The 12,327-nt window shown below is 37.0% G+C and overlaps 1 protein-coding gene and 1 long non-coding RNA gene across 6 annotated transcripts in view; one reads left to right on the forward strand and one right to left on the reverse strand.

Annotated features, from left to right (window-relative positions):
* LOC135839729 (uncharacterized) overlaps positions 1-12,327 on the reverse strand; it is a 134,217-nt gene that overhangs the window by 72,523 nt on the left and 49,367 nt on the right. The window lies entirely within an intron of this gene.
* Positions 1,114-12,327, forward strand: part of LOC135839725 (uncharacterized) — an 86,933-nt gene continuing 75,719 nt past the window's right edge. For 3 of the 5 annotated variants that reach the window (XM_065355889.1, XM_065355891.1, XM_065355890.1), the window contains exons 1-2: positions 1,115-1,348; positions 6,168-7,272. In XM_065355889.1, the coding sequence (XP_065211961.1) occupies positions 6,360-7,272 (913 nt within the window). In that variant the 5' untranslated portion in view covers positions 1,115-1,348; positions 6,168-6,359. Of the gene's footprint in view, positions 1,349-6,167; positions 7,273-12,327 lie in introns of all 5 variants that reach the window. The other 2 variants (XR_010557636.1, XR_010557637.1) reach the window with 1 other exon arrangement.

Consider the following 12,327-nt stretch of genomic DNA (forward strand, 5'->3'; position numbering starts at 1 on the left):
GGATAACCATACAATACAAACTAATTGTGTATTGTGTACAAAAAAAAGGGCTCGTTTCCTAGCTTTTAAAATAAAATTAATGTTACCTACTCTGAACTGTGAACTGCAACGTTGACCTAGGAATGAAACAGGAATGCAGAAGGTGGGTGACGTTGATGTCGCATGTCGCATTCGAATTTTGAAACGAGAGTAGTAAGGTGGGTATCTCTATTCTCTACCCATACTTTTTATTGCTGCATTTTGCACTCTCATATACGTACAACATGCTGCAGATAATATGTCGGTAGTAGTAGGTATGTAGTTGGTGTGACTCATATTTGTGAATTGTGTATAGGCATATGGCAGTGAAACAGTGAAAAATTGGTCAAAAGGAGGGAGTGGGTTGATAGGGCACTAAGACGCGGTGTTTATGTAGTGTACGGTTGTAATAAATGTATACCTTTTGCTGCTGCGTGTGCTTGGCGCGTGCGTGTGTATTTGTTGACGCATTTTTACGAGGTCTTTCGTCCCCCTTTTTTTTTTTGCAAAAAGATTTGAGAGACAGTTTTTCAAGATTTCCACAATACCTATTGCTTATTCGTGAAATTAAAAAAATCGCCATATTTTGGTTAGTACCATAGGTAGATAGGTATTTTTTAAAAAATGGTTTCGAGTTAGAACCTCGTCGTTCATTCTCATTTTTTATTGCCTTTTGTTTTCACGATATTTGTATCTAAGTATATTGTACATATAGTATGTGATTAATACATTTTTGTCACAATTTACCAAACTCTAAAAGCAATGTACATAAATGATTTTTCAAAAAAAAAAAAACAAAGATAATAATAATAAAATTACATTTCAAAAAGACCTTACAATGTACCTTGGCTGAAACCTGATACTTCACGAGAGTATAAAATATGAATCACAAACAGCGGTAACAGCGGCGGCGCTGAGAGTGTGAATATTGCTGATACATAGGTACGAATTACGATACTATACACACCTAATTGCCCTGCCTGTGCCTATGCCAATGCCTATGCTTACTATTGCGTTTGTGGCGTCCGACGCCGTCGTCGTCGCCGCAGCCACAGCCGCCGCACAATCCATAGAAAATAGCTTAACGTACGCGACGGCGTGCTTTAGTACAACTTTAAGTTTTATCCTGGATTGTTGTGCGCTTATTTCGCTTTGTACTTGGCATTCAACATTTTTATTGCTCGTGTTCGATAAATTATGTTTTCGCGATGATTATAGCCGTCGCTGTTGGGCACTGGTGCGCGTAGTTAAATTATTCGTCGAAAGTACGTATTTTTCAATTTTCAAGCAGCGAAAATGCGAGCAACTAGGATTACAGAATAAAAATCAGGTACATATACATACGAAGAGGTATTTTTCTCGTTAAACTCGTCAAATATACGTATTAAGAGTACTCAATACAATTGAGCACGAATATCTACGAGTATTTCGTTCGAATGTTTAGTGTCTATTGGTAGGAATTATCGACTGTACGAATTATAAGGTACGCAACTACGTATAGGGTACCTTATATTTTAATGTAATTTCTGTGTCTTGTACGAGTATTTACCTACTATTTGCAAATGGCGCCTTCACTTAGCCGAGTAGACAGCTAGACACGATATGCACATTGCACATAGGTAGGTAGGTACTATACGTCCAGGTTTCTACTCATCAATTACCGACCTACCAGCCAGCCTTTTACGTGTAAGATAGACTGATATCATAGCCATTTTAGAAACCGAACGGCTGATGGCTGATGGCGTTTGTTTGCATTTTATTGGTACGTTGATCGATTACAGGTATTGTCACACTATACGTATACAGTAGGTAGGCAATGTAAACACTAAACAGAAGCGAAAATTAGTCGCTGCGAAGAGAAACAAACACCATTATTGTCTGTGCTCCGTGCTGTCGACGTTTCCATCCAAAGAAGGTTTCGAAATATTCGCAAACAGAAAAATGCCCAAAACCGAACTAGCCAATTTTTCGAAAGAATAAAAAATTGGTACAAATTAACGACACAGGTCAAGATTTGTTAGATCGTACATTATGAGCTTAATGTGGAGGGTTACGGGTCCTTTTTTTGAGCAATTCTATCACATGGGTGACGAATCGAAATTTTTGCAAGGGAGCGTATAGGTATCGATTTTTCAAAAACACGATATTATTTCACCAAATTTTATAACCCATTTCAGGGATTTTCAAGTCAAATTTATGATCAAACTTTGGCATCTGCAACTTGTACCTATAGATAATTTATGTTGATTGTATGTAGTTGTAGTAGGAACATTTTTTGAAATTTTTTTGATGAATTTTTCTTAATAATAATCAAATTGGGCTGAGCGAAGCGAGGGCAAAAGCTTCGAAAAATTTACACTCCGGAGGTGAGAAAAACATGCATTTATCCATCCAAAAAGTAAAACTGCTTTGTTTTTTACGCGTGAAATTTTCTTAAAGTCGTGTCTAATCGAGTTCTCACGTCTTTGTAAAGAAGTCTAGAGACTCGAATTATATCTTTATTTCAAGGAGATAGGGTCTTTTTCACAGTCAAGGTTACGAGGAGTATGGTTATACACTCGTAATCGTAAAACAATTGCGCTTCTATTCAAAAATTGGCGAGCTCTAGACACTATAGGTAAGTAGAAGTACGTATGCACCCAGTATAGTTTTTTCCTCCTTATACGGTCAAGACTACCTATCATTTAAAAGACACGTTTGAATTCAAAGTAAAATACTCCTCGTACTCGTACTACAAGTTCGAATTAATAGTCGGTCAAAATTCAAGGCACGTTGTTTTTCCGTCTCTATGTACGTAGATGCACTCTAGTACGATCGCTTCTCGAAACTACCGTTGAAAGTTTCGCCAATAGACAAGGACAAAACTAAAGATTTTGTTTGGATGGAGGTTGTGGGGGGGGGGGGGTTCAACCGAAAATTTGCTCACATGATATGAGAAAAAAATACCAAAAGTCCGGCATATGACAATAGGAGAAATTGCACCCCCCCCGCCCCCGATCCTCCAGGACAACTTTTTTCTTAAAGAGGACATCCTAAGGAACATTTTAAAGCAAATTTGCCAGAAAAAAAGTTGGTCTTACTTACAAAATGGCGGCCATTTTGATTGACAGGTCAGCCGAAATCGCAGATTTTGCGTTTGAACGTAGGACTTGCACGAAATTTTTCAAACTTTACAAAAGTAGATTGAACGATCAAGCAAAAATTCATCACCTGTCAAAATTTCAAGTGCTATAGTGCGTTTTTCAATTTTTGGTGAATTTTTGAAAATCCAATTTAGGCCAAAAATGAGAGAAAAAATCAAAATTTTACCAAATTGACCAAGAAAGCTGAAATTTGGGATATACCCTATTTCCGACACAGCAAATCGATTGGAAACTGTTTCAAACCGTTTTGAGCAGTTCTGGAGCCTCCAGCAGATTTTTGAAACTCGAAATTCCCACAAAATTCCATCAAATTGGAGTTGTAAAGCTGAAATTTATTCTAAAAACTAATTTCAATACGCTACGAAGTACTGCAGGTGAATTTCAAGTCGTTTTGGAGCCTCCAGCGACTTTCTGAAAATTCCTAAAGCCTCAAGCAGATGTTTGAAACTCTAAATTTCAACAAAATTTCATCAAATGGAGATGGAAGGCTGAAATTCACTCTACACTCCTTAACACCCTCTGAAGACGACTTCTGGTGGGTTCAAGTCATTTTAGAGACTCCAGCGACTTTTTTGAAAATTACTGGAGCCTCCAGTAGATTTTTGAAACTTGAAATTTCCCCAACATTAATTTATCAAATGGAGTTGGCAAGCTGAAATTCACTTCGCAGACTACATGGCACAGTGGTCCGAAATGAAGAAGTATAGCAGCCAAAAATCAAATTTTAAAACAAAATCCGTAAAATTTGGGATATGGGGGTTTTTTGGTCGCTGAAGTCGATTTTGGCATTTATTTTACCCCTAATCTCAAAATGAGCCCTCAAAGGGGGAGGCAGGGATGGTGCGAAATCGAATTTCAGAGAAAAATTCGTAAAATTTTGGATATGGGGGTTTTTTAGGTCGCTGAAGTCGATTTTAGCATTTATTTTACCCCTAACCTCAAAATGAACCCTCAAAAATGGGAGGGGGGTGTAAAACATGAAATTTCGATTAATTCGAGGTGGGCATCAAAATAATGTATTTTTTTAGATCGCTATAGGATATGAGGGTTTTTTAGGTCGCTGAAGTCGATTTTGGCATTTATTTTACCCCTAACCTCAAAACGAGCCCTCAAAGGGGGGAGGGGGTGGTCCAAAACATGAAATTTTTAAAAATTCGTGATGGTATCGAAATATGTTTTTTTTTGGGTCACTAAAGTCAATTTTAGTATTCATATTCCCGTAGCAATATTTTACTTGAAAATGTGTTTTAAAAAATAAGAAAAACAGCATTTTATGCAACTTTACATAGCAATTTTTCCAAATGGGGCAGGTTGGGGCAGCAAATTTTTCAAGGATGTTTTTCTTTACATGCCATAGTACCCCAGGGATGTGATATTTCCCGCTGATCTAGCTTGGTTTTTTTTTAAGAAGAACTTTTACCTCAAAAATAGCAAAAAAAATGAGTTTTTTTGTGATGAGCATAGTAGAAACTAGAATATTTTTGAAAAAATGGAATCAACGATTTTTATATTCAAAAATGTCCATATTTTGATACAAACCCATAAAGTTTTGAAAAAAATTAAAGTTGACATGTTTTACAGCATTTCGAAGTTAGCAGTTTTTTTTTGGATATTTTGAGGTGCCTCAATTCGTTTATTTCTGTAGGCAAGCAAAATAATCGAAAAGTGTTTGAAATCACAGAAAGGGACGTGGAATATAATGTAGAAAACCGCTACATATTCGTAATCAACTTTTGAGACTTGTTCAATCTGAGTATTTTTTTGAATTTTGGCCGTTACTTCTTCATTTCGGACCACTGTGCATGGTGGTTTCAAATGGTTTTGAAGCTTCCAGCTCGCCATACAACCTTTCAAAAAGTCGCTGGAGGCTCCAAAACGACTTGAAATCCACCAGCAGTCAACTTCGTAGCGTATTGAAATTAGTTTGCAGAATGAATTTCGACTCTCCATCACGGTTTGACGAAATTTTGGGGAAATTTCAGGTTTCAAAAATCTACTGGAGGCTCCAGTAATTTTCAAAAAAGTCGCTGGAGTCTCTAAAATGACTTGAACCCACCAGAAGTCGTCTTCAGAGGGTGTTAAGGAGTGTAGAGTGAATTTCAGCCTTCCATCTCCATTTGATGAAATTTTGTTGAAATTTAGAGTTTCAAACATCTGCTGGAGGCTTTAGGAATTTCCAAAAAGTCGCTGGAGGCTCCAAAACGACTTGAAATTTACCTGCAGTACTTCGTGGCGTATTGAAATTAGTTTTTAGAATAAATTTCAGCTTTACAACTCCAATTTGATGGAATTTTGTGGGAATTTCGAGTTTCAAAAATCTGCTGGAGGCTCCAGAACTGCTCAAAACGGTTTGAAACAGTTTCCAATCGATTTGCTGTGTCGGAAATAGGGTATATCCCAAATTTAAGCTTTCTCGGTCAATTTGGTAATATTTTGATTTTTTCCCTCATTTTTGGCCTAAATTCGATTTTCAAAAATTCACCAAAAATTGAAAAACGCACTATAGCACTTGAAATTTTGACAGGTGATGAATTTTTGCCTGATCTTTCGATCTACTTTTGTAAAGTTTGAAAAATTTCGTGCAAGTCCTATTTTGAAACTCAAAATCTGCGATTTCGGTTGACCTGTCAATCAAAATGGCCGCCATTTTGTAAGTAAGACCAACTTTTTTTTGGCAAGTTTGCTTTAAAATGTTCCTTAGGATGTCCCCTTTAAGAAAAAAGTTCTCCCGGAGGATCGGCGGCCGGGGGGGATGCAATTACTCCTATGGTCATATGCCGGACTACAATTTTCCCGAATAAAACGAAAGATGAGAAAACAAATTCTGCCAGTTGACATTATAAATTTATGTAGGTCTTCTTACGTGTACTACCTAAGTAATTAAAGTTCCAAAAAAGTCCTCTTGGTTTTACTTTCGTCCCGGTCGATAAAAATTGATCGTACTTGTAGTCGTATACAATTAATGAAATTGAACTTTTGAACATTTTTTCAATTTATGCATTTCAGAAAGATAAAATGGAAGATCGGCGACAAATTGAGGAAAATAGATTAACGTCATCGCCAGTGCCATTGCCATTGTCATTGTCAGTGCCAGCACCAGTGACTGCGACAGTTTTAGCGTCAGTGTCATTGTCAGCGCCAGCACAAAGACCAGTAGCGCCTGCACTGACGACGCTTCGTAGGTGAAACGATCGCATTATGGATGACGACGAAGACGACGATAATTTGCGGCTCGACTGCGAGTACTACGAGTCCGAGTATTTGGGCGACGGCGGCCCCGACCACGATGATGAAGACGAAGACGAAAATGGCGACGTAACGATAGTCGAGAATGCAATCGATGAAAGAAAACAACCGACGAAGACGAGTACGAGTACCAGCGAGTTTAGACGTTCCGGCAGATCGACTTTGCATTACAAAATCGTCGAAAAACTCTGCATCGTTTTATTCGCTTTTATATTTTCAAATTTACGCTGGTCTACGTACGCTGAAACGTCCGACTTGTTCGACGATTCGCATTCGCGTCCTAGAATCAACGCCATGCCGTCTGTCTACGAAATGCATCATTTTCGGGTCGACATTTCGCCGAAAAGCCAGCGAGAGGACGACTCACGAAGCGAACACGGTTCAGCTTCGGCATCGGCGTTGAAGCGTCGCATAAGGCACGATACCGTCAAGAATACGCTCAACGAAGGCGAACGTTTGATTACTTTCGAAAGAGCGGATGTCGATGTCGATGCAGATGTGGACGTGGACGTGGATGTAGGAACCGCGTCTGGTTTGACGATGCAAAAGATGAGCAACTTGGACGAGCATGGTAGCGATGGAATCGTATTTAAGAAAAGAAAGTATCGCAGCGACGGTAGAGCGGACGGAGCCGCCGGTGTGACTTCGTCCGCTCGAACGCTCTGGTCGACCCGAAAGCCGACGACGACGATGCCACCTCAACAACATCTTGCCTCGTCGTCGTCTTTTCGCAAATACGACCAAAGTTGCGCTTGTTTCGGTGGCAGAAAAAAATTGCCCAAAGATTCGAACGATTTGACAATCACGCTACAACATCGTATATTGAATACGTCGCTTGGTATCTCCGTCGGAGTCACCTATCAAGGTACGTGTACGTGTATTTATATAGTCGTAGCAATTAGCCTAATATACGTACCTAAACCTATCTACCGACGAGGAATTACTTTCGTAGTCGTCGTATCCCCAATACGTCGCGTGTACCTCTACCTACTCGTCAACACCTTGCGAAAGCCTTTTTCATGTTCATCGTTCACGGAGGCAACGATCCTCAAAAATGGGTTGATTTTTCAACCGAACACCCGACATAAATCTCATTGACAGGAATGACAGGGATTCTAAACAATTTTTCCAAGTTTTCAAAAGTCTTACATTACAAGATGTTAAAACGTCAATAAGTCTTCTGTAAAAATTTTAAGTACATATATAATTTTATTACAAGCTCTTGAAAGTCCGACTTGAGATCTAAACGTCCATTTAATGTTACTCAAAGTCAAAATGTCAGAAATTGACAATTTTTCTACAAATTTTTAAAAGGCTGACACGATGTTATGGATTCGTCAAAATTTGTCCCCAAGTTCTTGAAAGTTGAAAGTCAGACAAAATATGTGAAAATTTAAAAATAATTGTCAGTAGGGTAGTTCTATCAATTTTACACTATTTCACGTCCGTGTAAAATTTCGTTATAGTATATGCTCATATGCTCATGAAAAGTAATGGCGAATGGTTTGGTTTGGTCAATAAAAGTCATTCCCATCTAACATTCTCAGGCACTTCCATAAATTTACACCCTTCCGCCGGGGCAACAGACCTCCTTATATGAGCAAAAGTTCCATCGCCGTGGCTGTCTCACATATTGTTTTTAAATGGTTATATGGCTGGTTACAGTGGTTATCAAAGAGTGGTGATTCTCTGCAATTTTGACATTTGTTTTTTTTAATCCTGAAATTTGTCTTGGAGTTTTTATTCCATCGCCGTGGTCAATTTTCGATGCATTCCAGACGGCTCACTATTTATATATTTTGGTGCCTGAAAATGGCAATGCTGTTCAGGGCCGGACCCATAGAACACGTGGTCTACTGAGATATCCCATTTTAGCCCCCTGATTTTGGGCTCCTCAATAGCTCAATCAGCCAAATCTTTTTCTCCATTTTTTTAAAGTGCAGGACACTGAGCATAGAAATTCATTCAGAAATTTTTTAAGCGGCCCAGTTTTTACGTCATCACTCAGCCTAAATACGTCGCAGCCCACCGAGATTTTCTCGGTAACTTGGTGGGTGGGTCCTGGCCTGATGCTGTTTAGGTAGTTCATCAAATCTTGTCCACTAATAAAATATCAAATCCGAACACCACTTCCCAGAATACAAAAATGCAAGTCTATGAAAATATGATTGTTTATCTTCTTCTGCTTCTTTCCCCGTGGGTTATCAGCTCTGCTATACTTACATAAATAGAGAAAAACTGAAAAGTGTTGAAAAAATATTTGATTGTGAGTAGGTACTGATGCTAATTAAGTACTAGTGGTGTCAAGTATCGTTGAAAAAAGGTATCGATTAGTATCAAATGACTCTCCAAAAGTATCAATTAAATATCGATACTCCAATTATTAACACTTATGCCCATGTTTTTTTGACCATGGGGCCATGGCCCAGAGGAAAAAATGAAAAATACAGTAACAAGTTGACAACAGCTTGAATTTTACAAAAATTTGAACAGTTTTTCGTAATTTTCATTTTTTTCATACCTTTAAGGGTAAGGGCACCAATTATGGACCAGTCCGCAATATGGACCAGTGCCCGTTCTTATTAGTAATTAGCGCAATCTGTCAGGAAAAAATGTATTCTGATGTATTTTTCATCAAAAAAACGAATGAGACAAAAATTACTACTGTAAAGTCAAAACTCGCTGAGAAATTTACAAAAAACTGTTTTGAGACACTGAAAATTTTTTTTAGTGTTTTTCAACTTTTATTAAAATGTATATGTGATCTGTCACGAGAAAACCAACCTAGTGTCCAAAACGTAAATTTTACAGGAAGGGCATTTGAAGTTTTGAGTCTATGTATCAGGCGATCTAAAATTTGTAGGTCCATGAAACTTGCACCACTTTTGGCCCCCATGAGCGCCAACATAACCAGATATTTTTTTTTCAAAATCATCGTATTCAAGGTTGCCAAGTCCAATAATCAAAATTTCCCAAAATCGATTTTTTCGATTTCTTTAAATTTTTTACCAAAAATGTTGCAAAAACTACCCGAGTATGAATTATTAATGAAAAATAAGTTATTATTATAAAATTTATCACGTTTTGTAACAAATTTGTTCAATGTGAAAAGAGTTGATTTTTCTAGCTCAAGCCTTACTCAAATTCCAAAATATGGCACAAATCCTCCAAATGTGGGCCGATTGTTGTAAAAATCTGTATTTCGACTCCCTAGAACATACCTTTCAAGAAAATCAAAAAAAAAATTTTCCAACTTTTATTGTAGTTGCTCTATTTTTTGACCTCAGATTTAGGGTCAAGAGAATCGTTCGCGAACGTTTCAACCCCCACAGTCGGATTCAGCACCCTAAGTACTACTAATATCCACCATAAAAAAGATATCGATTTTTTGGACACTAAGTTGGTTTTCTCGTGACAGATCACATATGTGGTGTAATTTTCTAAATGTCATTGATGTTTATAATATCAAAGAAGGATGTAGTTTCAGTTTTTGCTAAAAATGAGGGCATGTACAGAAATTTTTGGTGCAAAGCTTTTTTTTATGGGGTGCGCTAATATGGACCACCTGCGATATTGAATTTTTTACTCATTTTTTACAGCCGCTGAAAGGGGGAATGCTTGAAATACTTTTTTTTTGTTCATTTCTACCAGAGATGGAACGATTACCGATTATAATCGATTATGGTCGATTAAAATAATCGGACAGCATCGATTAATCGGCCGATTAATCGAATCTTGGCGCTACCTATAATGTACTAATATTTCAGGCTTTTTCATTGGTCAATGGTTAAGTTGCAATGGGCCAAGGTACCGATCGTTCTGCATGACGTCATGTTTTGCTGCGTTTGGCCGTCGATTAATCAATCGATTAATCGATTATTTCCGATTATTTTGAAGAAAATCATCGATGTAGCATCGATTATAATCGATTCCATCTCTGATTTCTACTAATAAATATGATGTTTTGAAATGTAAAAATATGTTTATTTTGAAATTATTATTCTTTAGGTGGTCCATATTAGGCGTCCAAAATTTTGAACTGTCAGTTTGACACTGGTCATTCAACAATTTGAAAAAAATATTCAAAATTAACCTGAACTGCTTAGAATAAGTTTTTTTGTTCATTTCTACAAATAAATATGACCTTTTGAAAAATGTGAAAGTATGTTTATTTTGAAATTTTATAGGCGGTCCATATTAGGCGTCCAAAATTTCAAACTGTCATTTTGGCACTTATTACTCAACAATTAAAAAAAACATACTTTAAGTTGACCTTCACCCTTGAAATTTTGTACAGTGTTAGTGGAAGGATGGAACTTCATTTTAAGCCTTTGTGGAGGTTTCTACCTCCTATAGTTTTCAAGTGGCAATCCTCCAAAAAAAAAGTGGTCCATATTTGGTGCCTCTACCTTTACTCCCATTTAGAGATAGTTTAAATGATACTTTGCACCATTTTAGTTAAATTTCAACAAAATTTTTTTGATTCTCACTCAAAAAGTAGATATTGATAAGTATCAAATACAGCCAAGACGTATCGATATTTTTTTACACCACTACTAATTACACCAAAAAACGTGAATTTAAACTGTATTTTCTCTATTTCATAATATTTTATCCACCGCTGTGGGGAATGATGGGATTTTCTTCGTCATGGCAAAGCTAATTTTTTGACCAAGGTGTAGGAATTTTTGCATATAAATCATTCAAACTCATGGTCTCATGTCGATTTATGCCTGTCAGAGCATCCACACGTTCAAATCTCTGAATGACAAGACTTCCAATCGTCTGCTGTGATAACGTGATAAGAGAGTGATATTGTTGCTATTTTGAGTTATTTACTCTTATTTTCTTAATTTCCCATTCAAATTGCTATTGTTTTTTATTTTTCCCAATGGATAATAAAATAAACTTTAATGATGTTAGGGATTTATTCTAATGTAATTTAAACACTCAGCGGTTATGGGAATCAACTGAATCAAAAAATGCGTAAGGAAAGTTGTATGACTGAAGTTGAATTCTTTCAGCATTAATTCTCTAGAGCTGAAAACGGTTACGCTACCCGCTAACTGGTATCTGGTTAAAATACTGGCTAAACCCGCTAGTGGTTGTATCAGGTTGATTCGGTTATAGATAGTAGCATATAGCGAGCACAACCCGAATGTTTTCGCACTTGGTCTGCACACGCACCCCAAAATTTTATAATGTGTAAGTGGGAGGAGTTATGCTTCACCTGTTGTTTGTATGTGTGATTGAGGTTTGATATGATTGATGACAATGATGATGTCATGCCGGTACACTGGGTACATATTCAATGCGCTACTAGTTAAAATGTGAACCGGTGCGACATTTTTTCAATTCGCTACCCGCTACTAGTGAGTAGCTAGAATTTACGATACGGACACAATAGTTACCCGCTGTCAGTGAGTACCGTTTTCAGCTCTAGTACCTACATAAGCTATTCCGGAAAACTATTTCACTCATAAAATTAAAATGATATAATTCTAATCTCAAACCACACTTCAACTGATTTCCTTATCAAACATTAAAAAATTATCAAGTGATAGATAAATTCTGCGCTGATGCAATTCGACTCATTTGATGGAAATATTGGAGGATGATTTTCAGAGTGGACTTGAAAATCATTAAATGAAGTTAATTGGTTTTCAAATCACTTCAAATTAATTTGATGAGTAATGGCGTTCAAATCATCAAATACAGATTTGAAGGCCTGTTAGAGTGTCCACATGGTCAAATTTCTGAATGACAAGACTTCCAATCGTCTGCTGTGATAACGTGATAAGAAAGTGATATTGTTGCAATTTTGAGTGATTTTCTTAATTTCCCATTCAAATTGCTATTGTTTTTTATTTTTCCCAATGAATAATAAACATTAATGATGTTAGGGATCTTTCTAATGTAA

The sequence above is a fragment of the Planococcus citri genome, chromosome 3 (genome assembly GCF_950023065.1).
Source record: "Planococcus citri chromosome 3, ihPlaCitr1.1, whole genome shotgun sequence".
Classification (NCBI taxonomy): Eukaryota; Metazoa; Arthropoda; class Insecta; order Hemiptera; family Pseudococcidae; genus Planococcus; species Planococcus citri.